At 45.5% G+C, this 23,784-nt stretch overlaps 1 protein-coding gene across 1 annotated transcript in view; it reads left to right on the top strand.

Annotated features, from left to right (window-relative positions):
- The first annotated feature begins 1,327 nt into the window (after positions 1 to 1,327).
- The window catches only part of LOC144770645 (N-acyl-aromatic-L-amino acid amidohydrolase (carboxylate-forming)-like), a 123,511-nt gene continuing 101,054 nt past the window's right edge, over positions 1,328 to 23,784 (top strand). Inside the window, exons 1-2 of the mRNA XM_078655383.1 lie at positions 1,328 to 1,698; positions 22,979 to 23,174. Of these exons, the coding sequence (XP_078511509.1) occupies positions 1,355 to 1,698; positions 22,979 to 23,174 (540 nt within the window). The 5' untranslated portion in view covers positions 1,328 to 1,354. The remainder of the gene's footprint in view (positions 1,699 to 22,978; positions 23,175 to 23,784) is intronic.

A 23,784-nucleotide genomic window follows, 5' to 3' on the forward strand; every position in this document is an offset into this window, starting at 1 on the left:
TACTCATAGGCTAATTGGAAAAAATGAGTTTTGAGTGATTTACGAAAGCAGGCATAGCTGGGGCAAAGTCTGAGGGAAATCGGGAGGGAGTTCCACAGTGTGGGGGCCAGGGGAGAAAAACACAGGCCACCATGCTTTTTGCGTTTATACCTTGGAACAATCAACAGGTTGTGAGAAGTGGACCAGAGATCTCTCGAGGGAGCATAACGCTGAAGGCTGGATGTAATGAAAGCAGGAGCTTGATCGGTAAGAGCCTTAAAGACAGTACAGCCAAGTTTGAACATACATCGATAGGCCACTGGAAGCCAATGCAGTCTCCTCAGCAGGGGCGAGACATGTTGATATTTGGGCTGATGAAAGACCAGTCTTGCCGCCTGGTTTTGCACCAGCTGCAGCCGGTGGAGATGGTAAGCAGGTATCCCAACATAGAGGGAATTAGCGTAGTCAATACGGGAGGTGACAAGAGCCATAATGACGAGAATTAGTGCCTCGGTGGTAAGGAACCTACGAATTTTGCAAATCCTGCGCAGATGGAAAAAACAGGATGATGTAACTGCATTAATTTGAGGCCTCATAGACAAGTCATTACAAATGATTACTCCTAGGCTCTTTACCGAATTGACGGGGCAGGGCGAAGACCCAAGGGAGGAGGGCCAAAAGCTAGAGTTCCAGGGGTTAGGCAACCCACCCATCAGTACTAACTCCGTCTTGTTGGGATTGAGCTTCAACTGGCTGTAGTGCATCCACTCAGAGATGGCAAGCATGGTGGGTTGGAAGTTGGCACAGGAGGAGGGGGTGGAATCAACAGGAAAGATCAACTGTAAATCATCAGCATAATTAAAAATGGTAACCGGGGTGTGATGGAGGGAAGCTATAAGAGGTTGCATGTAAAGGTTAAATAAAAGTGGCGACAAAGCAGAGCCTTGTCGGACTTCACAAGAAAGGGGGGGAAAAGGAGCGGAGTAGGTGGACAGGTGAACTGCCTGGGAACGCTGGTGTAAGAAGGATCTGATCCATGTTAGGGCCATGCCTTGGATACCCGCGTTGTTGACACGGTCGATGGCATAATCGAAGTGAAGTAGTTGCCTGCCTCTGCTTTTGATTAGTGTAGTAGTTGCCTGCCTCTGCCATTCCTCAGTGTAGTAGTTGCCTGCCTCTGACGTTCTTCAGTGAAGTCGTTTTCCTGCCTTTGCTTTTCTCACAGGGAGTGTCCCCAGATGTGAGATAAGTGAGGGAGGCCTGATGAGGTCATAGCCACTGCCCAGAGGTGGACAAGCATGGGCTGTGGCTGGCAGGGAAGGCGGGAGGATTGTCAGGGGATGATTGCACGGTACAGGCAGAGTTTATTTTAAACATGCTCCTCTGTGCACTGAGCATTTCCTTTCCTCTCCTCTCCGTTCTATGCCACTCTCCACAGCTGGCAGCGTCTAGCATGGCATCCCAGGAGGAGAAGAACGGTGGCTTGACCGCTAAGCCTGTCTTCCTGAAGCCTGTCACCAGAGTTGCTGTCACCGGGGGCACCTTTGGGAACAAGCTCGACGGGGTCTTCCTGGCTAAGAAGTGGCTGAAAGACCCCTCAGAACTGCAGCGCCAGACCTTCAATGCCACCCCCTGTCTGGTGAACCCCCGGGCTGTGAAGGTCATGGAGCGCTTTACTGACAAGGACATCAACACCTGCTTTCTGGAGAGCATCTTAAGGTGGGTGACTGTAAGGGGCGTTCAGGGAGAGGTTAATGAGTATTAGAAGGGAATCTGCTCCTGCTTCCTTGAGCATCCAAGGGTGGGTGTCTGCAGACTTGGTACTCAGGAGGTGGGCTATGGAGGCTAGGGTTATCTCTTGCCTAGACACACTGGGCCTGATTCACAGAATGAACTTAAGACTCAATCCTAAACTTACTACTATTTTGGTATTCACAGAATGCACTTACTACTTTTGGTATTCACAGAATGAACTTAGTACTTTTGGTATTCACAGAAGTTAGGATTTTGTTTTAAGACAAACTTAAGACAAAATCCTAACTTCTGTGAATATCAAAAGTAGTAAGTTCATTCTTTGAATGCCAAAAGTAGTAAGTGCATTCTGTCAATACCAAAATAGTAGTAAGTTTACGATTGAGTCTTAAGTTCATTCTGTGAATCGGGCCCAGTGTTTGGAATTATGGAGAGATCTGCGAACTGGTATTATTGTTTGCTCGCTTACTGACTTATTTTACTTTGTTGGCCAATCCTCTCTCCCACACACTCACTCTATAACTGTATACTTACTTTCTCTTTCTTTCTCTCTCTCTCTAGCTCCTCTCTTTCTTTCTCTCTCGGAATCTTTATATTGTCTCCCGTTCAACTTCCATTCTCACAAACTCTATCTGTTTTTACTTTTGTTTTTCCTCTTACTTACTCTGTTGGTTTACCCTCTCTCTCTCTCTCTCTCTCTCTCTCTCTCCCTCCCCCTCTCTCATTTTGTATGCCCGTGTTTTCTTACCCGTTCTCCTTTACTTTCTCTCCTTCTCTTTTGCTTACTTTCTTTGCTCTCTCTCCTAGCCTCTGATATACTTTCTACCTTATTTTCTTTCCATTTTTCTTTTTTTTCTTTCTTTCTTCTTCTACCCTTCTCCTCCTTTTGTATCTTTGCCTCTCAATGGTTGTTCTTACTCTTTCTCTGGTCTGGTCTCTGTTGCTTCCTTTCTCCCTCTCTCTGTCCTATCTATTGCTGTTCTCTTTCTCCTTCATTTTCTCTCACTTATTTTCTTTGCTCTCTCTCCTAGCCTCTGGTATAATTTCTACCTTATTTTCTTTCCTTCATTCTCTTTTTTCTTTCTTTCTTCTTCTACCCCTCTCCTCCTTTTTTATCTTTGCCTCTCAATGGTTTTTCTTACTCTTTCTCTGGTCTGGTCTCTGTTGCTTTCTTTCTCCCTCTCTCTGTCCTATCTATTGCTGTTCTCTTTCTCCTTCATTTTCTCTCACTTTCTCTGATCTTGTATTGCTTTTCTCACTAATTTTCTGTATCATTCTTCCTCTCTTTCTCTATCTCTTTACATCTACTAGTCATGCTCCTTTTCTCACTCACTTTTTCTCTCTCTGTCCTCATCTTCTCTCTGCCTTAGTTAACTCTTTCCATTCACTCCTTCCAGTTTTTAGGTCTTGCCTACAAGCAGCAGTAGCTGTCTGGAAATGGCACACCACACAACACACATATACATATACATACATAAAGGGGGTTTTAGACTGCACCTTTCAGTAATTGGCTACTGTGGTTCACCTGGTGTTAGGAGCTGGTATTGCAGATGTGAACTACTTATAGAAGTAGTTAACACACATATTGCCTTTCATTTGTTTTATTAGGTTTATGTGTGTATTGATTTTTTAAATGAGGAGGCCCTTGCCCATCGCACTCTGTTGACATTCTTAATCTCACCCTATTCACCATTCTAACCTGATTCTAGGCCATGCTGGGTTGACAATAACCAAAATTGATGCCATTGTATCACTGACAGTACTTGTGTCATGACTCCTACATGCCCCCAGGTCTGAATTAGAGGTGGGTGGAATTCGAAGAGTTTTATTTCAGGAAGTTCTGCAGAGTAACCTAAAAGCTCCGCAGAGTTTTGCAAGCGGCAGCGTGGTGGCAGGTCACACTGCTCATGCTCATTTGTAGGTCAGGAAGCTTGCCCTGTGCTATAATACCAGTATGAACGTCACAACATGGCACACCAGAGGGCGCTGCCTCTTTCTGCAGCACAAGTAAACTCTCTACTCGAGCAGCAGCTATTTCAACACGAGTGGCAGGTTTATCAACGCGAGCGGCAGGTTTATCAACACGAGCGGCAGGTTTATCAATGTGAGCGGCAGGTTTATCAACACGAGCGGCAGGTTTATCAATGTGAGCGGCAGTCTTATCAACACAAGCGTCAGGTTTATCAACGCGAGCGGCAGGTTTATCAACACGAGCGGCAGGATAATCAACGCGAGCGGCAGTTTTATCAACACGAGCGGCAGGTTTATCAATGTGAGCGGCAGGTTTATCAACATGAGCGGCAGATTTATCAACTCGAGCGGCAGGTTTATCAAAGCGAGCGGCAGGTTTATCAACGCAAGCGGCAGGTTTATCAACACGAGCGGCAGGTTTATCAACTCGAACGGTAGCGACCTGCCATGATGACCACCCACTTTGAGAAATCTCACCACTTGTTTTTCTTTCTTGTGCTCACCAATTTACCGTTAGCGAGCCGTGCGTGAGAAAAAACTCCCCCACACTATGGTTGGCAGAGTTTTTCTGAAACTCCACGCTCCAAACGGAACACAGAGTGGACAATACTCCGCAAACTCCATCGGAAGACAGTAGTTAACGGCCAACCCTTACTTTTAATCCCTAGCTTTCTGCTCTTGTGTTTGGGATCTTTAGGCATACCACTGCCTGTTTCAGTCCCTAGCCAGTGATTTCTTTACGCAAACTTGCTCATCAGTTGCCCCTACTTGGTTTCCTTAGTCTTCATCCCCCTGTTTTAGTCTCTGGATTGCTATTATTGCTCAACAGTAGGTCATTGTTTGGCTAGTTTGAAAGTCGTAGGGTAGCCAAGGTTTGAATGGGCAGGGTATTAGAGATGAATCTCTTAATGTTCAAATTTCAAACATAGACAGATGATGCTTTACTTTAATACAGAGATTTACTGTGAAGGTATTTCCTATATCAATATCAATATTTTGTTCAGAAGAAAAAGTGCCAGACAGCACGTGTTTAACGCCTTGGTCAGTGCACAGGCCTAGGGCTTTCTCATGGCAAAGCGGTCTGCAATCAAATGTTAGCTAGAGAATATTTACTCAGGATTAATGGACACTAGTATTGGTTGTAAAAACTAGGTCCAGAGGTGTGGTTGAACCAGGCCTCCCAAGTGAGAGTGAATTCAGAGGCCAGGCAACCCACTGAAGCTGTATTAAATGAATGAAGCAAAAATACCATCCTGATTGTTCCAGGTTGATACCTTAATCAAACATGAAGGTTTGTTGCTGGGGTCCGAATGGGAATCGCGATAATCAAAAACAAGTCTCAACATTTTCAGGTATCAAAATGATTGCACTTTGCTAGAATTGCCCGCACCTTTCGCCCCTGGGGACATATAAAACCAATCCTACACTAGTGTCACTTGGCAGAACATTACGGTTTAATTAGGAATTACCACTCATCTTTTATGGGCATTAAACAGGTAGACCAGGTCACAGACTTAAGGACCTCTTAAGTCCTATGGGTCCTTTTGGTGTTTTAATCTCACAATGGATATTGCTAATAAACTAAGCAATCAGTTTTGGATGGTCATAGGTAATTTTATCTTCACTCCAAAGCAATCCCTCTCCTTGATTCACCATCCCCTTCTTGCACATGCCTCAGAAGTCCCATACTTGACCTGAGATGGCATAAGAAAAGATCTCCATCAAAGCGTCCCATCCGGGAGACCATTACGTATTGCTTTGCCCACCCGACATGGAGCATGACCCAATAACAATGCATGCCACCTCCGTGGGTATGGGTCATTGTATCCTGAAAAGGATACTCCATGGGCTAGAGTGCACAATTAAGACAAACAAATGGATCATGTATGATTGTTCATAATATGCAGAACGCCACATTTTTTGGATTAAAGGGTAGAGAGAATCCAGTGCTGTTTGGTACTTGTGGACTGCTGCTTAGATACAAGACCAGGGATGCCATGGAGAAGGAGTGCTATGCGATAGTATGAGAGCTCATGGTGTCCCTTACTTATCTGGTGCAAAGCGTGTGGTCAAGATGGCGCACAAACCACACAAGTAGCCATACAAGTAGTTGATGGAGATGAAGGAAGAAAATCCTCAAGCCCAGATGTATAATTATTTGAGAAGCGCAACATCAGCAAGACAATCTGATGCCCTGCGCTGCTCTGTGTCAAATGGAGAGGACAAGAATGCACCTTATCTATCAAGAAACGCTTCTTCTTACTTCCCCCCTGTGCTGGCACACTGTGTGCTGCCTTGTGCCACCTCAGGCACCCCTTGCACCATGGTGCAAGCGTGCCTGTGGTGCAGGCATAATTGTTTTTGTGCAGAAAGGGACACCCTCCCTGCACAAAAACAGTCCGTAGAGGCATTTTCCTGTAAGTGTATTAAAAAGAGGAAAGAACAAGGAGAAATAAAGATATTTATCCTTGTTCCAACTCTTTCGGGAAGGCGTATGATTTTGCTGCATTCCCATGTTCACCAGTCTTGGTAAATCTGGGAACGTGCCATAGAGCATGGGTGGATGCGTGGGAAAACCCCTGCTCCACCCATGTAACACCTTCCGGCACACAGTAATGCCTCTCTTCATACCATGAAGCAAATAAATGTCCCGGTTAGATTGAAAAAATAAGCAATCCCTTCTCTTCTTGCTGCATATTTATCCACACATAGTAAGGAACAGGTTTCCTGCTAAATCCCTAAAGAATGCCCAAGATCTGTACGAGGCTGTAAAAGGAGGGCAGAAACATGTTGGCAGAGCATTAGGATGCCTTGGACATTGTACCCAGTAAGCATCTAATGACTACACATGAATGTGTTTTTAATCAAACCTAACCTCTTCAATGCGTTGGATGGCCCCCTGGCCATCCGACGTCATGGTGGGCGTATGCGGAGAACGACCGGGGGCCGTCCGTTCTGCACATGAGTGGAATTCTTCTGCACCGCAGGGGATTTCCAGCCGCGTTGAAGCGGTTAAGGTACCAGCAAACAATGGCTAGCCCTATTGTATACCTTAAGGTATTTCTAGAATAACTGGATCCCTGTCTTATCCAGAAGATCGATCTATATCTTAAAACACTCTCAACATTGTTTATTTTTAATGCGCCCCAGTTACCATCTTACCAGGGTGGGAAAAGGTGGCCAATGCAACGGATCGTTAGTTATACTCATGTTTTTACAATGGTTTTACATTATTTCAAGAAGCAGAATTTACCTGTTTGTGAAATCAGAGAATTCCTCTAGTGAAGGTATGTTGATGATACTTTCATTCAACGATGGATGGTAGAGATGTAATATGCATAATTTGTGTGGTCAGGATCTTCAGATGTTCTCTGTACTCAAAGGAGCGGTATTAGTTCATCCATTGCTTGTGAGTATCACACTGATGGATGTGGTGACAGGCAACTTGGGCGCATTCACAGAGACAGGTTCATCAGTTGAAAAGCACTGGATTAGGACCAGAGCTGAATGTGGGAGATTGAATGCAGTGTTAGAGTTCATGTACACGTAAAGTCATTCATGTTGTAATTCTTCAATTTCAATTTCAAAAGTGCTTTATTCGAGTATTACTCATAAAAGCAGACAAACAAACACATAATAAAAATACAATTAAATTACAGTTTCGAATATGACTTAAGCACAATTCGTTTTAAAAGACAGTTAAAAATTCATTTCATACACTGTATATAGACCAAAAGTGCAAAAGTGCAAAGTTCGTATAATAAAAATAGATTAAAACAGATAAGACACCTCGCATGGGGAACAGAGAGTAGATAATCTAGCAATCTCTGTTCAACTAAGCAGAGAGTAGTTACCCTACTAGCAATCTCTGCCTAATTACCCACGACCACCCCAAAAACTTTGCGGTCGCTATAGTAATCCAATTTAAGGAGGTAGTTTTCATTATACGTAAAGCTTCCATGCTGCTTTTAGTACCCAGATTTCTAGACATAGGAGCCAACCAGACACGTCTAGGAACAGAATATGCATAACATGAGAACAGAAAATGACCCAACGTTTCCTTTCCTTCCCCACAGACTGGGCATAGAGCTGGGCATCCCTCTTTCCATTTTGCAGTTAGATTACACAGAGGTAGAGAGCCAGCCCTCATTTGAAAAAACAGTTTCCTATCCATGGGTTTCGTTATTAAATCCCAATAGGTTTCGTACATGGGAAAGAGCTTGGCTTCAAGAAAAATAACCGTCATAGACCCATGGTTGTTGCTAAGAAGACTCCTGTTTTCTACCTGTTCCCAGAAAAGATTTTTTAAAAATTTCTTAGTAGGGAAGGACGACCCAGTTGGGTCGGACCACAATTCTGCTAACCCTAAGTCGCCTAATGCTGCTTTTAAAGATCTGAACCATTTAATTTTGTGAAATCGGTCTGCTTTAATGACATCAGCAAACCCAGCTGCATATTGTGACAACTCAGGGGTGGTCCAGATTCTACGCCAATATAATATTGGACGTAATTTGCACATTACCGATATTTCTCTCCTACCGAGATCATATCTAAGGGGCAAGAGAGGACTACTCTGTGGGGTACCTGTTAGTTTACGGAGGAAATTATTTTCTGAGACCTGGAGGTCCAGAAGATTTTCTTGTCCCCACATCTCAGCCCCATACAAGGCTGACCCTATGGCCTTAGCCTCATATATGATCAAAGGAGGTTTAATTGGTTTTGTCAGGGATTTAAGATGCTCCTTGATGATGGTACCAGCCAGTTGTTTATGTCTTAGAACTGCAGTGTTTATATGTTGGTTCCATCTGTTGTCATTTGAAATATGAATACCCAGGTAGGTAAAAGAATTTACTACTTCAAGGCAACGCCCACTCATGGTTATTTTAGATTTAAAATTTCTACATGGATTAAAAGCCATGAGTTTTGTTTTATCTGCGTTGACCTCCAGGCCATGGTCGCTACAAAATTTGTCAAAAATTACCAAAGCCTTTTGGAGACCGCTAGGGGATTTTGATAAAATTAGGGTGTCGTCCGCAAACATTAAAATAGGAACTTTTGCACCAGCAAGGGAAGGAGCATCCACTGACTGTGATTGCATGCGGGCAACGACTCCATTAATAAAAAGAGTGAAAAGTGTTGGTGCCATTGAGCAACCCTGACGGACTGCTCTGGCAACTGGAAAATCAATAGTGTCGTTGCCATAGCCACCCCATTGGATTTTGGCATAAGTGCCCTCATGGAGTCTCATAATCAACGTTAAAATAATCTTTGGGACCCCTAAAGCTGCAAGGACCTCCCACAACTTTGCCCTTGGCACCAGGTCGAATGCAGCCCGCAGGTCAACAAACGCTGCGTACAGGCTGCAACCTCCCAGTACCACGGTCCTCCATTGTATCAATTGAAAACGGAAGACCTGGTCCACAGTGCTGGTTGCCCTGCGGAACCCAGCCTGGAAGGGAGATAAAACATTCTGCTCCTCAGCCCAGTCTAACAAGTTGTTAATAATTACACGCCCAACAACTTTTTGAACCGTGTCAATTAAGCTAATTGGCCGGTAATTGCACGGTTGGGCACGGTCTCCCTTTTTATATACTGGGATAATAACAGCACCACGCCATGATACCGGGATCTCTGCTCCCTTGGCAATATGATTCAGTAAAAGGCAGATGTATTTACTCCACCTGTCGGTGTCATTTAAAAAGACATCCGCAGGGACTCCGTCTATTCCCGGGGCTCTACCAGGGTGAACAGATTTCAGGGCAGACAGTACTTCACTCTGCACAAAGAAATCTTCGTCGGCGTACAGGTAATTTAGACTTAAGCTATTAAAAAGTTGATCCCTGGAGGAGTACTGCTCACTGAAAAATTTAACCCACGCATCATGGGAGACGTTGTTATTGGGAGTTTCTGGAGGCCTGTCATGACCCCATTTGACGATGTGCCAAAAGAGTCTAGAATGTTTCCGGTCGCTTGCACCCTGTAGCTTCTGCCAGTGTTCTTCGTCCCAGTCTCTTTTAGCCCTTACAATACAATTTTTGTAGTGCTTCCTAGCTGAACGAATCCCATCCAAATTTTTGCCTTTAATTGCAGCTCCTAGATTTAATCTTGCCGTCCTACAGGCTGGGTTATACCATTTTGCTGGTTTGTATGGGCAGGCCCTCTTATTCACAGGTTTCAAAAAGAAGCCTTTGACTTCCGTAAAGAGAGTGATATGAGCGTTTATAATATCCTCATTGCCCTGGGAACACCCGTCTACATTCTCCAATGCCGTAATGGCCTTGTCAGCCGCAGCACTTATTTTTACAAGGGTCTGTTGATCTGCCTTGACACCTGCCCACCTTAACCTACGCAAATTGTTGGATGGAAGAATCGTTGGGGGCACAAGTTCATCTGAGGGGTTGGGGATAATTTCATTAGATGTCCACCATTTGTGTGAAACACATAAAGGATCATGATCGCTTTCTGGCCTGGCTATTACTACCATGTCATTGAGAGATGACCATAATGACGTACTACAAATGACATAGTCGATACGACTTTTGTTACGCCCATTATTAAAAGTCGTAGCATGAACACGGTCTGATTTAGTTCGACCGTTCAGGTCTCGAAGCCCGTGCTCCAGACACATTGCGTTCAAGCCTAATATGTCAGATGTCCAGCAGGTTATTGGCGGAGATTCTAGTATGGGGATATTCCAAAGCTTATCTTCCTCTGCTCCAAGAGGAGAGTCGCCAGTGATAAGAGGTTCGAATGTGCGATTTAGATCGCCTGCAATTAAAATGTTTTTACCTGCCGAATGAGTCTCAAGAAAATTAAAAAGACTCAAAAGAACCTCTGATTTGCCTTTGCTGCCACCTCTAGCATAGATATTATAAATATCTATGGTGATGGATAAATCACTGGTCAATCTGATAAGCTGAATATCTTTGTGATTTAGCTCCACACATTTTACTATTGCTTTTATAGACTGCCTGATCCATATGGTAAGACCCCCCATTGGCCGCCCTTTAGGGCCCTTAGTGGCAGGAACATAGAAATTTATATACCCCAGGGCGAAGATAGGGTCACATGCCCAAGTCTCTTGAAAGATACATAGATCATATTTATTAATGAATCCAAACCAGTCAGCGCAATCCATCCTTGAACATAGTCCAGCCACGTTCCAGGACAAAAGCTTCCCTGAGTTAGATATCATAAGAGAACAAGGGTTTATAATAGTCTCGTGACTCTCGCTACCACCAGAGTTCTGCACACTACTGTTTTCGTTAATGGGGGCTACTAAATCCACAACAGAATTCCCCCGAGTACAATCATTAACAACATTATCAACCCTATCAACGAAACCTCCTTCACAATCAGTCAAAATCAAAGAATTACTGCTAGGTGGTTGTCAATCGCAAGCGTTTAAATTCGATAATGCAGAGAAGCGGTTTTCCAACCCCAATCCCCAATCCACTGAAGCAACATCCTTCCTCCCCCTCTTTGTCACAATGTTCCATTTGGTTCTTAAGATACTAGGATTTGGCCCGCTTCCCTTTCTTGGGTAAAAGAAGTCCAAAGTCAGTGGGACAATTGAGGTTGATCTCCGTTGTGGTGGGAAAATGTTGGGCAAGATGTTAGGTAAAACCCCTGGATCGGAAAAATGTAAAACAACACACTCCCCCTTAAACTTTTTCACTCTGTCCCCAATCCACTGTACCCTTCTCGCTTTAACAAGCTCTTCTGAAAGTTGTTGCTTACCCCAGGGAGTAATAACCATATTATTGGTCAACCACGATAAGGATTTATTAATTAAGGAGGATGTTGTTTCCCTCTCTTCGTGGGCCAATGGTGGAACGTTGGCAAGAACAAGTACTAGAGGGGAGGCTTCGACTACAAGCTCGAAAGATCCTTTTACCACAGCTTGGTCTTCCGTGTCGAGAACTGGGATGAAAACGCTAGAAGCGTCACCAGCCGGAACACTCCTGGGTGCCAATTGAGGATTTGGGACAGAAGTAGAGATTGATCCGCTGCTAACATTTATGTCTGGTTTGCTTAGAATGGCCTCAATCCTAGTAGAAACATTTTCTGGGATTTTATCCATCTCGCCCACAGTGTCTTTTAATAGACCTTCTAGTCTGCTAACCTCAGATGTTAACTTATCTATTTTGCTGACAAGAGGTTTGACAGCACCTTTGATTTTGTTATCAATCAGAGAAAATAGTCTATTGAATTGGGCATTAGAAAATGTAAGAGAAGCCTCGTTGGTCAAATCAAGCTCCTCTTCCTCGGAGTGTTTCCTAGGGGGGTTTGCTACTCTGTTCTTAGCTGACCTTAAGCCCTCCCGTTTCCCTGCAACTAAAGTGGGAGCTGAAGGGGAAATCAAGGGTTCGCTACTATTAGTGATCTCTACCAAAGCCTCGTTGATACTGCGGTCTACAATTCCAGCTACAATACCACTAGGCTGAATAATACTAGTATCAGGAGCGGGATCAGGCATTTCGCCACTGGAGCAGGTATTGATCTGTAGACCAAAAGGGTCATCTAAATCAATATCAGTGAGGGAGGATTGGGTAGTTAGATCTATTCCAAGGGAGGATCTCCTATCGCTATTGATTCTTTCAACAACCTGTACAAGATAGTTCTCAATAGAGTTACTAGAAGTAACTATCTTTTTAGCCGGCATGATTAAATGTGCGCACAGCGTCTACAATTTACACTTGTGAAAATCACCAGATTTGCCAGATGTAATAACACAGCGTTTACAAACACCACAAAAATAAAGGACCTGGCCCAACCCAACCTTGTCCAACCTCGGACGGCCTCAGACGGCCCGCCCTTTGTCCGGGCTTCGTCCGGGCGTCCCGTGCGCGTCCTCGCGGGACGAGGGACCTGCCAACGCTTTATGCGCCGCCTGGCGCGCTGTTCCTCGTCGTAGGCGCCTCCCCCTGGAGGCTGCTGGGGGATGTAGTTGACCGGCGGAGCCAAGCCCGGCCGGTCGTCAGGAAGTGCGGTTTGGCGGAGCAAAGCCCGGCCGCTGTGCCAGTAAGTTCAGGGAGTTAGAGACCCTCGCAATTCGGGCAGCAGAATGGATGTCAGACAAGGGACTCGGCCCCTGCCAACTCTTTATGCGCCGCCTGGCGCGCTGTTCCTCGTCGTAGGCGCCTCCCCCTGGAGGCTGCTGGGGGATGTAGTTGACCGGCGGAGCCAAGCCCGGCCGGTCGTCAGGAAGTGCGGTTTGGCGGAGCAAAGCCCGGCCGCTGTGCCAGTAAGTTCAGGGAGTTAGAGACCCTCGCAATTCGGGCAGCAGAATGGATGTCAGACAAGGGACTCGGCCCCTGCCAACGCTTTATGCGCCGCCTGGCGCGCTGTTCCTCGTCGTAGGCGCCTCCCCCTGGAGGCTGCTGGGGGATGTAGTTGACCGGCGGAGCCAAGCCCGGCCGGTCGTCAGGAAGTGCGGTTTGGCGGAGCAAAGCCCGGCCGCTGTGCCAGTAAGTTCAGGGAGTTAGAGACCCTCGCAATTCGGGCAGCAGAATGGATGTTGTAATTCTATTGATGAAGGCAAGGACACCCTTCCGGAAGTATTGGGTTGGGCACATGGGGGAGGTTGTTGTTGAGTTTTCTGGTAGTTCATTCTTCCACAGCGACACAAGGAGATGATGGTGGTGGGAGTACTGGTGGTAGCAGTGGTGTTAGTACTGGTGACAATGATGGTGGGAGTACTGGTGGTAGCGGTGGTGTTAGTACTGGTGGCAACGGTGGTGTTAGTACTGGTGGTAGCAGTGGTGTTAGTACTGGTGGCAATGGTGGTGGGAGTACTGGCGGTAGCAGTGGTGTTAGTACTGGTGGTAACAGTGGTGTTAGTACTGATGGCAATGATGGTGGGAGTACTGGTGGTAGCGGTGGTGTTAGTGCTTGTGGCAATGATGGTGGGAGTACTGGTGGCAATAGTGGTGTTAGTACTGGTGGGAGCGGTGGTGTTAGTAATGGTGGCAATGGTGGTGTTAGTACTGGTGGCAATGGTGGTGTTAATACTGGTCGTAGCTGTGGTGTTAGTGCTGGTGGCAATGGTGGTGTTAGTACTGGTGGCAATGGTAGTGTTAGTGCTGGTGGCTATAGTGGTGTTGGTACTGGTGGCAATGCTGGTGTTAGTGCTGGTGGCAATGGTGGTGTTAGTACTGGTGGCAATGGTAGTGTTAGTACTGGTGGCAATGCTGGTGTTAGTGCTGGTGGCTATGGTGGTGTTAGTACTGGTGGTAATTGTAGTGTTAGTGCTGGTGGCAATGGTGGTGTTAGTACTGGTGGTAATGGTGGTGTTAGTACTGGTGGTAGCGGTGGTGTTAGTACTGGTGGCAATGGTGGTGTTAGTACTGGTGGTAGCGGTGGTGTTAGTACTGGTGGCAATGGTAGTGGTAGCACTAGTGGAGACAAGGGCCTGCCCCCGGCTACAGGTTTACAGGGAGGAGATGGTGTGTCCGAGCTCTCCACGCTCTGCTGTTAGTGCACACTCTCGTGTGCAGATACCCGGAGGGTGCAACACATTCCGAAGTGTGATTGCCACGTGAGCAGACTTTCCTTTCCTCTCCATGAGCCATAAGATAGCTTTGTGGGTTGGCGCCACTGCATGCAGCCAGGACGCCATAACGGGCTCACTAGGGTTTGCCTCAGTGCTCGAGAGTTTCATGGGGAGTGTAGATCGTACCGAAAGGCACCTGTCCACGAGGAGCTCTTTCTTGGCCCAGTTTACAAACCCACAGTAGGACAGGCCCCCGGGACATCAGGGAAAAGTGGCCTTTGAGTACTCCATGACCTCCTAAGGGGGTGATGTATCGCCATATATCACCAGGTAATGTGTTCTGATGCCCGGTGTGACCTCTACGTCTACTGTCATCATACAACAGCTCCAGCATCGCATGCTCCGGTAGAGTCATCTCATGCCAATAAAGCCATGTATGTTCCAGTGTATGTTCAAGTGAAGCCCCATATGCAAGCTGGACGAGTCTCACCCTCCTTCACCATTGGTCGGACTATTCTGATGCTGCCTACCTGAGCCACAGGTGGTTTAGCAGGTTGTATGACGGAACCATGCATGTGATTGCCCATGCCTTAACCGCGTGGTCTTTACCATGACCGCATCTTTACCACGCATGCCTTTTCAATGAATATTATTGTAAAGGAAGGATTGATAAAGGCATATACCTGATGAAGATTACACTCCAGCCCCCACCCTGAACCCTAAAACCCACCCTCAGCCCTGAACCGACCCCGCCCCAGCCCTATAAACACCCAGCCTCCTCCCCTGAGTCCTGAAACCCACCCCAGCCCGAAAAACAACACAGAACCCAGCCCTAGAAACACCCTAGACCCCGCACGGAGCCCAAAAACTGGCCCCTAGCCTTAAAAACAACCTCGACTACCCCAACGCCGCCCTGAGCCTTAAAACCCTGCCCCATCCAAAAAACGACCCAACACCAGCCCTACTCACCAAGTTGTGGTCGATTCTTACTTTCTCCTAGGCCATCCGCTCTGAATCCAGAGCTCTAACTGCCTTTGTCATGCACACACGTGGTAAAGGCATATGCGTGGTAAAGGCATATGCGTGGTAAAGGCATATGCGTGGTAAAGGCAAGCGTGGTAAAGGCATATGCGAGGTAAAGGCATATGCGTGGTAAAGGCAAGCGTGGTAAAGGCATATGCGAGGTAAAGGCATATGCGTGGTAAAGGCAAGCGTGGTAAAGGCATATGTGAGGTAAAGGCATATGCATGGTAAAGGCATATGCGAGGTAAAGGCATATGCGTGGTAAAGGCATATGCGTGGTAAAGGCAAGCGTGGTAAAGGCATATGCGTGGTAAAGGCAAGTGTGGTAAAGGCAAGCGTGGTAAAGGCATATGCGTGGTAGAGGCATATGCCTGGTAAAGGCAAGCGTGGTAAAGGCATATGCGTGGTAACGCTTGATTGGTAATGGAACGTGTGGTTCCGTCCGCATTGTAAATGCCATTTGCCGGTTTAGCTGCTGTGTTGGGATACGATTTGTACAAACACAAGACAGGATCTTCAGCCTCCTGCTTGCAATGAGGGCGACTGCGGGGCCACTGCAGGGGCTCATAAAGAGGTGGAGATATGGCATCCCTGATTCTGCTTTACATTCTGGTACTTGAAGTTTTGTAATCTTGCTCAGCCTTATAATATTGGTGATGGGCTAGGAGGACAATGACATGGGATGACCCTTTCCCCAGGCAGCAGGAGGGGAGGGCCCCCTCCCAGGTACTCCTTCATTGAGGTACACTGATGCCCACAGAAGGCAGTGCACTGAAATCTGCTGTGCTTACATTTACTTCACATGTTCACATTTAGCATTTGAGAGCCCTTTTTCTGCAAGTAAAGTTTGTCTATATTAGTCTTACCTGAGAGTTTCCCTCTCTCTCTTCCTCCTGACCTAAAACAACAAAGGCCTCTCCTGTGCACTTCAGTCACACAACTTAAGCAATCTATGATTGCATCGAGGCCAGTAACTGGAAATGAATCATTGTTTGGGCGTGGACAAGAGATTTCCTCATACCGATATTGAAGATGCCAACTGCGGCACCCTCCTTCCAAAATTCCTCGGGCGGTTAGTGTTACCGGGAGTGTTCAGCTCACTTAACCTCTTAAATAAACTACCTTACATAAACTAAGTTACATGACAGATTTCTTTGTGTATTAAAAGTGTTCAGTTCATTCATTCAATTATGATCCTTATCTTAGACCACAAATGAAATTAGTACTAAAAATAGACATAAAACATATTATAAATATGCTGTGGAGTCCTACACATTCCAGCCTTGGGTAAAGTCAAAAGTTGGACGGCACGTGCTGACAAGCAAATGTTATTGACTAATCAAGGTATGCCCAAAACCTTTTAGTAATTGATACATAGCAGAGGAGAGGGGCTTCAAACCAATACACATGGATATTTAGGTGTTTAGATTCTCAACATTAACTATGATCATTAATGGCTCAAGGGGGAAAACTGGCTGCCCCAGCAATTTATTCAATTAGAGGACTGATAGAGGATAAAGTATTGTCTGACCTTAATGCTGGCTTTTCCCACACAGAATCATCATGTGGTGAGAGGCTACTCGTCCCTTCTCCCTGGTATGACTTGATGTCATTCAAGCCACCGATCTTCAACAACTACTATCTAAAGTAATGCAGTAGAAATACGTTTTGGTAAAAATATTAACATTAGTTAGGGATGGATTCAACAGAATTTATAATAATATAATCAATCCATTACACTTATTCTCATGATTTAAAAGAGCAGGTGAATGTTTTCTTCCAATAAGGAATATAAGTCGACACGTTTCGGCACTTGGTTGCTCAGAAGTATAAATTGCTACTTGTTTGACCACTATACATCTCTAATTCACATGTTCCATTGACAATTCCGTGGATAGTCAGAATTCATCCCTTCAACTGATGAGGTTATGGCTTGTCTTGTAACTGACCTCAAAATCTACTAAAGTAAGAGAAACAGTTGTGTTGCAATACCATTTCTACAAGATACCAGAATACCAGTTTAATACATTTTGCAGCACAGTGGGTCACCTTAAAGAGATTTGCAAGGACCGTGAATAATTAACTTAGTTACAGCTTCAGACAAAGTCATAAGAACTTAGGCTTTCTAGTTGTAATTTTTTGATCATTAATACTGAGATTCAGATCTCGACATTGAGATGGACAAACCTGTGCCCAAATTGCAAGGATGTTTCTTGCACCAGTGGAATTTGAATCCTTCAGAACTAGTTGGTATGTTCCTCAATCTTTATTTCTAAAACCGTAAATGCAATTATTGTGTGTCATTGAATACTTCTAAAAACAGATGCAATCTCTGTGTCATTGAATTAATTAGTATATGTTTTATTTATTTATTTATTTTATGCGATTTTTAAAGCGCGCAAATACCCAGACGGGTGTCTCGGCGCTAATGTAACAGAACCCTCACTGTGGCAGAAAAAATAGTTTTATGCTGAGAAAAACCATGTTTTAAGTTGTTTTCTGAAGTTGATGAGCGTGGGAGCGGTTTTGATATGGAGGGGTAGCGTATTCCAGAGTTTGGCTGTCGAGATGGTAAAGCATCTGTCTCCCCAGTTGGCCCTTCTTGTACGAGGAACCTTCAGCAGATGGGTTGATGATGAACGGAGAGTTCTTGAATGTTCAAGCGGGCAAAAGGCTTTTTTTAGAAATAGTGGGCCTAGGTTGTTGATGGCTTTGTAAGCAATGCATAAAGCCTTAAATTTTGTCCGGCTCCTCACTGGGAGCCAGTGCAGCTGTCGAATATATGGGGAGATGGATGTGAACTTGGGGATGGTTAGTAGGGTCCTGGCCGAGGCATTTTGGACCAGCTGCAGTCTATTGAGGACTTTTTCTTGGGCATTCAAAAGGAGGGAGTTGCAGTAATCTGTTCTAGAGAAGACCAGAGTACTGATTAAAGTTTTGCCCGCAGAAGGAGGTAAGTATGGAATTAGTTTTTTGATCCTTTTTAAGATATAAAAGGATGAGGAGACCAAGGAGTTGGCATGGTGGTGGAAAGTCATTTTGTTGTCGAATATGACTCCCAGGTTGCGGACCTTGGCAACTGGTTGAGGTGGCGTTCCCATCTCAGGGGGCCACCATTGGGGTGACCAGATAGGTTCCAGTTTCCCGAATGTCATCACCTCTGTCTTGTCAGAGTTTAATTTAAGACAGTTTGATGACATCCAGGAACTTATTGCCCTCATTCCCTCTTGGAAGTTTGCCGCAACCGATATACCATCGTTATATACAGATAACACCAGTTGAGTGTCGTCCGCATAGGTTGTAAGGGCGATTCCATAGGATTTTATAACCCTCGCTAAGTCCAAGACGTAAATGTTGAAGAGTGTCGGACTTAGCGAGGAGCCCTGTGGTATTCCGCATGGGAGAGAAAAGGTCTGGGAGATGTAATGGCCCATCTTCACTGTCTGTGGACGGTTGGCCAGAAATGAGGCAAGAAGTTCTTTAGCTTTGTTCTTTATTCCCAAGGCTGAGACACGGTCGATCAAGGTGACATGATCGACCGTGTCGAAGGCTGTGGAGAGATCCAAAAGTATTAGTACCGCGGCTCCTCCCTTGTCCATTGTAATCCGTATCTCATCTGCTGCTTTTAATAGCGCTGTCTCCGTTCCATGACCCTGTCTAAACCCGAATTGGGTGTCATCGAGTAGGTTATTGTCGTCTATAAATTTTAATAGTTGTGTATTCATGATTTTTTCGAAAATTTTAGCAGGGAAAGGAAGACAAGCAATGGGTCTGTAGCTGGCGGGAAGGAGAGGATCTAAAGTAGGCTTTTTTAAAAGTGGCTTGATAATAGCCTCCTTCCAAACAGAGGGGTATATGCCAGTTGAAAACATTGCATTGCAAATGGTGGTCAGGGCGGGGGAGATGGCTTCCGGGATGAGGTTAAGGATGGCGGGGGGGCAAGGGTCTAGTGGTGACCCAGATTTAGTGCAGGCAACAAGATGTCGGATGTGTTCCTGCGTAGTAGCTTCGAAGACAGAAAAGTTGGGTACCTTATTAGGAGAGGGTACCATGGGGGTGGGAGAGGAGGGAGAGTGGGAGAAGGCTGAAAAGATAGCACTAACTTTGTTTTCGAAAAATTTGGCTAGGGAATCCGAGAGAGTCTGTGATCCATCTGAGCGCGGCGCAGGCGGGTTAGACAGAGGAGTGACCACCTGAAATAGTTCTCTTACAGAGTTTTTCGCCTGGTTAATTTGGAGGTATAATAAAGAGTTTTTTCCGATATGATAAGTTTTTTATGTTTGGAAAGAGCGTTTTTGTAGGCAATTTTGCCGATAGGACTGTAATGGCAGCGCCAATGCCTTTCCAGATTCCTGCAATGTTGTCTTTGCAGTCGTAGGGATTCCGTAAACCAAGGGGCCGGGGGGAGCTTTCTGCTGCGGTAGGATGTTTTGATCGGAGCTAACTTGTTACACGCTATGTTTAAGTTGCTCAGATAGCTGCTGGACGCTAATGTAGGATCCTGTTCGTTAGGGATAGTACTGTCGAGCATCATCTCCGCAAGATGTTCGGGGTTAATATTTTTCCAATCTCTGAAGGAGACAGGGGAAGGAGATATAGAGGGAGGTGTAAGGGGGTGATTTTTATAGAAAAACAGACGGCTGCATGATCCGTCCAAATAAGAGGGATTACCTTAGAGACAGAAATGTGTGGATTGCTGGTAAAGAGTCCATCTAAGGTATGTCCCGCTTGATGAATGGGTTGTTTGACAATTTGCAGAAGACCGGCTGCAGCTAGGTCATTGATTAACAACGAGGTGTCAGGGTCGTCAATTGTTTCGAGATGAAAGTTGAAATCTCCCAGTAAGGTAAAGTGTGGTGATCCTACTGAGACCTCAATTAGGTTACCAACATTCGTGAGGAATTTCAGCCTAGACCCGGGGGGCGATAGATTAACATACCTTTGAATGATTGTTTACCAGAGAGGCCAATGGTGAAGGAAAAAGCCTCACACTCAGTATAGTTAGATTCCGTAATTGTAACTTTGAAGTGGTCTTTATAAATGATGGCTATACCTCCACCCTTTCTTTTAGGTCTATCTAATCTGCATACGCAGTAGTTTGTCGGAGTGGCCGCTCTGAAATCTGGGCCAGAGGAGTCATCCCCCCATGTCTCTGTAATGAATAGTAGATCCAGGTTATGTGAATCGATTAATTCGGAGATTTCAGTTTTGTGTTTGGGGAGAGATCGCACGTTTAAAAGTGCTGCTAGCACCTGTCGGGGGGAAGTCGTGTAAGGGGTAGGGATATCACCAATACAAGTAGGACATTTATGAGGACCAATGCTGGAGTTGGTGTATACCAGATGTGGTAAGGCATGGGGCACCTCCGCTGAGGCCCTAAGGTTTAGGAGTTGGGCGGAGGTGTAAGTGATTACCTCCGTATTGAGCAGCGGGAGCGGCACAGGTGAATCGGGGGGTGGCCCTAGGCCCGGCCTCGGCGCGGACGAGCGCAGACGAGCTTGCCTTATGCGCGCCTTCGGCGATTGTTGTTCATTTATTTGCACACAATTAAAAAGGATAGCATGGTGGGTTGAACTCCATTTTCTGAAGTATTATTGCACTAATAATGCGTGTTTGGTACTCCAGTGATATGTTATGTTATGTTGGTTTGAGTAGCACATAATCACCCAAGAGGGTATCCAGGTGCTTGGGCAAGGTGTGTAGGTATGGGTCCCCAAGGTGCTTATATAAAGACCCAGGTCTTCAGCTTCTTGAGGAACTCAATAAGTAAGGAGGAAAGTCTGATGTGTTGAGGGAGGTCGCTCAAAGTCTTGGGTGCGATGTCGGAGAATGAGCGACATCCAGTTTTGCTTTTGTGGATACGGGGCATGTGTGCAAGTAAGAGTGAGGCAAGCGTAGGTGTCTGGTTGGTTGGTTAAAGTGTAACCATTTGTTCAGGTATTCTGGTCCCGTGTTGTGTAGGGCTTTTTATGTGTCGTGAGAATTTTGAAATTGCTGCGCTTGTGAATGGGAAGCCAGTCACGCTTCCTGAGGTGTGGTGTAATATGGGTGCGGCGTGGGAGGCTGAGTATGAGTTTTGGGGTTGCGTTCGTGAGGGTCTGGAGCCTGTGTAGGAGTTGGTTGTAGATTCCACCATAGAGAGTGTGGTTTAGTCCAGCCTGCAAGTGATGAATGCTTGTGTGACAGCCCGTCTGGTGTTCCAAGGCAACAATTTGAAGCTTTCGTAGCACGCAATAGGATGTGGAAGTAGGAGGTTCACCCTGGGTTGACTTGAGCCATCATGTTGAGTTTGTCCTCTAGAATGATCCCTAGATTTCTTGCTGGGTCTGTGGGTGTTAGTCCTATCTCTGACGGCCTCCAGATGGAATTCCATGGGGAGGTCTTGTTGCCAAAGATCACCACTTCCATTATGCCGGAGTTGAGCTTCAGGAAGTTGGTTTGCATCCAGTTTGCTGCCATGGTCATGCAGTTGGTGAAATTGGTTCTGGTGATGTTTGATTGTCTGTCAGGGAGAGGAGGAGTTGGGTTGCATCGGTGTAGGAGATAAGAGTGATGTCTTGTGATCGCATGATGTTGGCGAGTGGTGTCACCTACATGTTGAAAAGAGTGGGGCGATCCCTGTGGGAAACCGCATATCAGTTTCTTTGTTTCTGATGTTAAGCGTGTCAGCCTTATCCTTTAGGTTTCTCCTGTGAGGAAGGAACAGATCCATTTGAGAGCGGATCCTTGCATGCCAATCTTGTGGAGTCTTCTGCTGGGGGTGTTGTGGGAGACAATGTTGAAACCCGGGGATAGGTCGAGCAGGTTGGGGACCGCTGTTTCTCCTCTGTCTAGGATGTCTCAAATGTTGTCGCTGGCTGTGAATAATGCTATTTCAGTGCTGTTTGCTGTGGTTCTTTCTGAATCCTGATTTTGTGTGTTATTTGGAAGATGGTGAAGTTCAAAATGTGTTGTGAGTTGCTTGTTAATAACCTTCTCAATCACTTTGGCTAGATAGGGAAGCAGGGAGATGGGTCTGAAGTTTCTCAGTTGATTCAGATTGGCTGTGGGCTTCTTGAGAAGGGCGTTGATTTCTGCAACCTTCCAATCATCTGGGAGAGTGGCAGATGTGATAAATGTGTAGATTATGTGGGTCAGGGCGGTGCTGAATGGTGATGTTCCCAGGTTGTAGATGTTGTGGGGGCACTCATGAAAAACTGTATGTTGTTTCCAAGTCATCAAAACATTCAGAGAGTGGGTCCCAGGTTTTGGGTACAAAAGAGGGTCTGGCTTTGAACATGTGTGGTGTATTACTATTTCTGCAAGTTACAAAAGTGTATCTGCACCCTTGTGACCCTTAAAGGACATCAGCTGATATTTTGTCCATCTTGTTTATTAGGGGTAAGCCAACCTACCAACAGCGCTTGGTCCCCATTAGAGCTAACCAATCAGATGTTGGCTTAATAATGGTGGGTGAAATTGAATAAAACAATTGCACATTTTAATTGTGAGAGGGAGGTTCCATCTGGTTTTGTAAAACTGGAGGATGTCTTCTGACATTGTGGTAACTTGGTGTCACATCAACAAGTCCGTGGTCTATGATCATCTGCAGTAAATATTTAAAAGGAAACCTTGATTTATTGCCCTGTGGGTGGGAGTACCAAAGATCCTCTGCAGCATGTTAAAACGATCTTCAAATTCACTTCCATATCTGTGTTCATCTAATAAATGTCTTTTATTTCTCTGTTCCCACTCGTCACCTGCTCGCCCCGGTTCCAGCGCCCCAGACACAGAGGACACCCCGTATGAAGAAAAAAGAGCCAAACAGCTTAACTTAGTCTTCGGTCCCAAGGGTTCACCCGATGCCTACGACCTGCTGTTGGACATGCACTCCAACCCCTCTAACTTAGGGGCAACCATCATCGTGGATAATCCTGAGAACTACCTGGGCATGCACCTGGCGCACTACTTGCAGGTGAGTTTGGCCACCCTGACATCTTTATGCTTAAGGTACTTTATCCTTTACCATTTTCAAGTTTAGTATCAGTAAATTGGGAAATCACAATACCTGGTATTTATTGTACTTAGAACTGGAAAATAATACTTATCTCTTTTTAAGTAATGCTAATGCAGCATGTACAATTTGTCTAAGTTAAATCATTTTAAATATGTCCTTAAGTTGCAATTCACTAGCAGTCAGTGCTGCTGTATCATCCATGAAAACTGGCTTTGCCGCAGTCTCTTATTCAGGAAATCCTGTGAATTCAGGGTGACCCCCTCACTCCAGGTGATTGTTATTCCTTCCCAGAGTCCTGAACTTTTCACCTACAAATCATTGACTTCAAGTGTGTCAGTCTAGTTAGTTTCATGGAAGCAAAGCAAGACTGAAATGAGTGGAATGCATTCGTTTATCACATGGAAGTGGAGAAATAAAAATAATGTCTGTAAGTGCCCGAAGAGAGGCCGTCATCCTATGTGGATATCAGGGCACCTCTCCAAGCTTGGACAAAGGTGCACTGATACATATGACTGAAGACCTCCTTAGGGTCTAGCATAAAGCTCACCTCGTTTCCCTCAAAATCAAA

The sequence above is a fragment of the Lissotriton helveticus genome, chromosome 1_1, assembly GCF_964261635.1.
Source record: "Lissotriton helveticus chromosome 1_1, aLisHel1.1, whole genome shotgun sequence".
Lineage (NCBI taxonomy): Eukaryota > Metazoa > Chordata > Amphibia > Caudata > Salamandridae > Lissotriton > Lissotriton helveticus.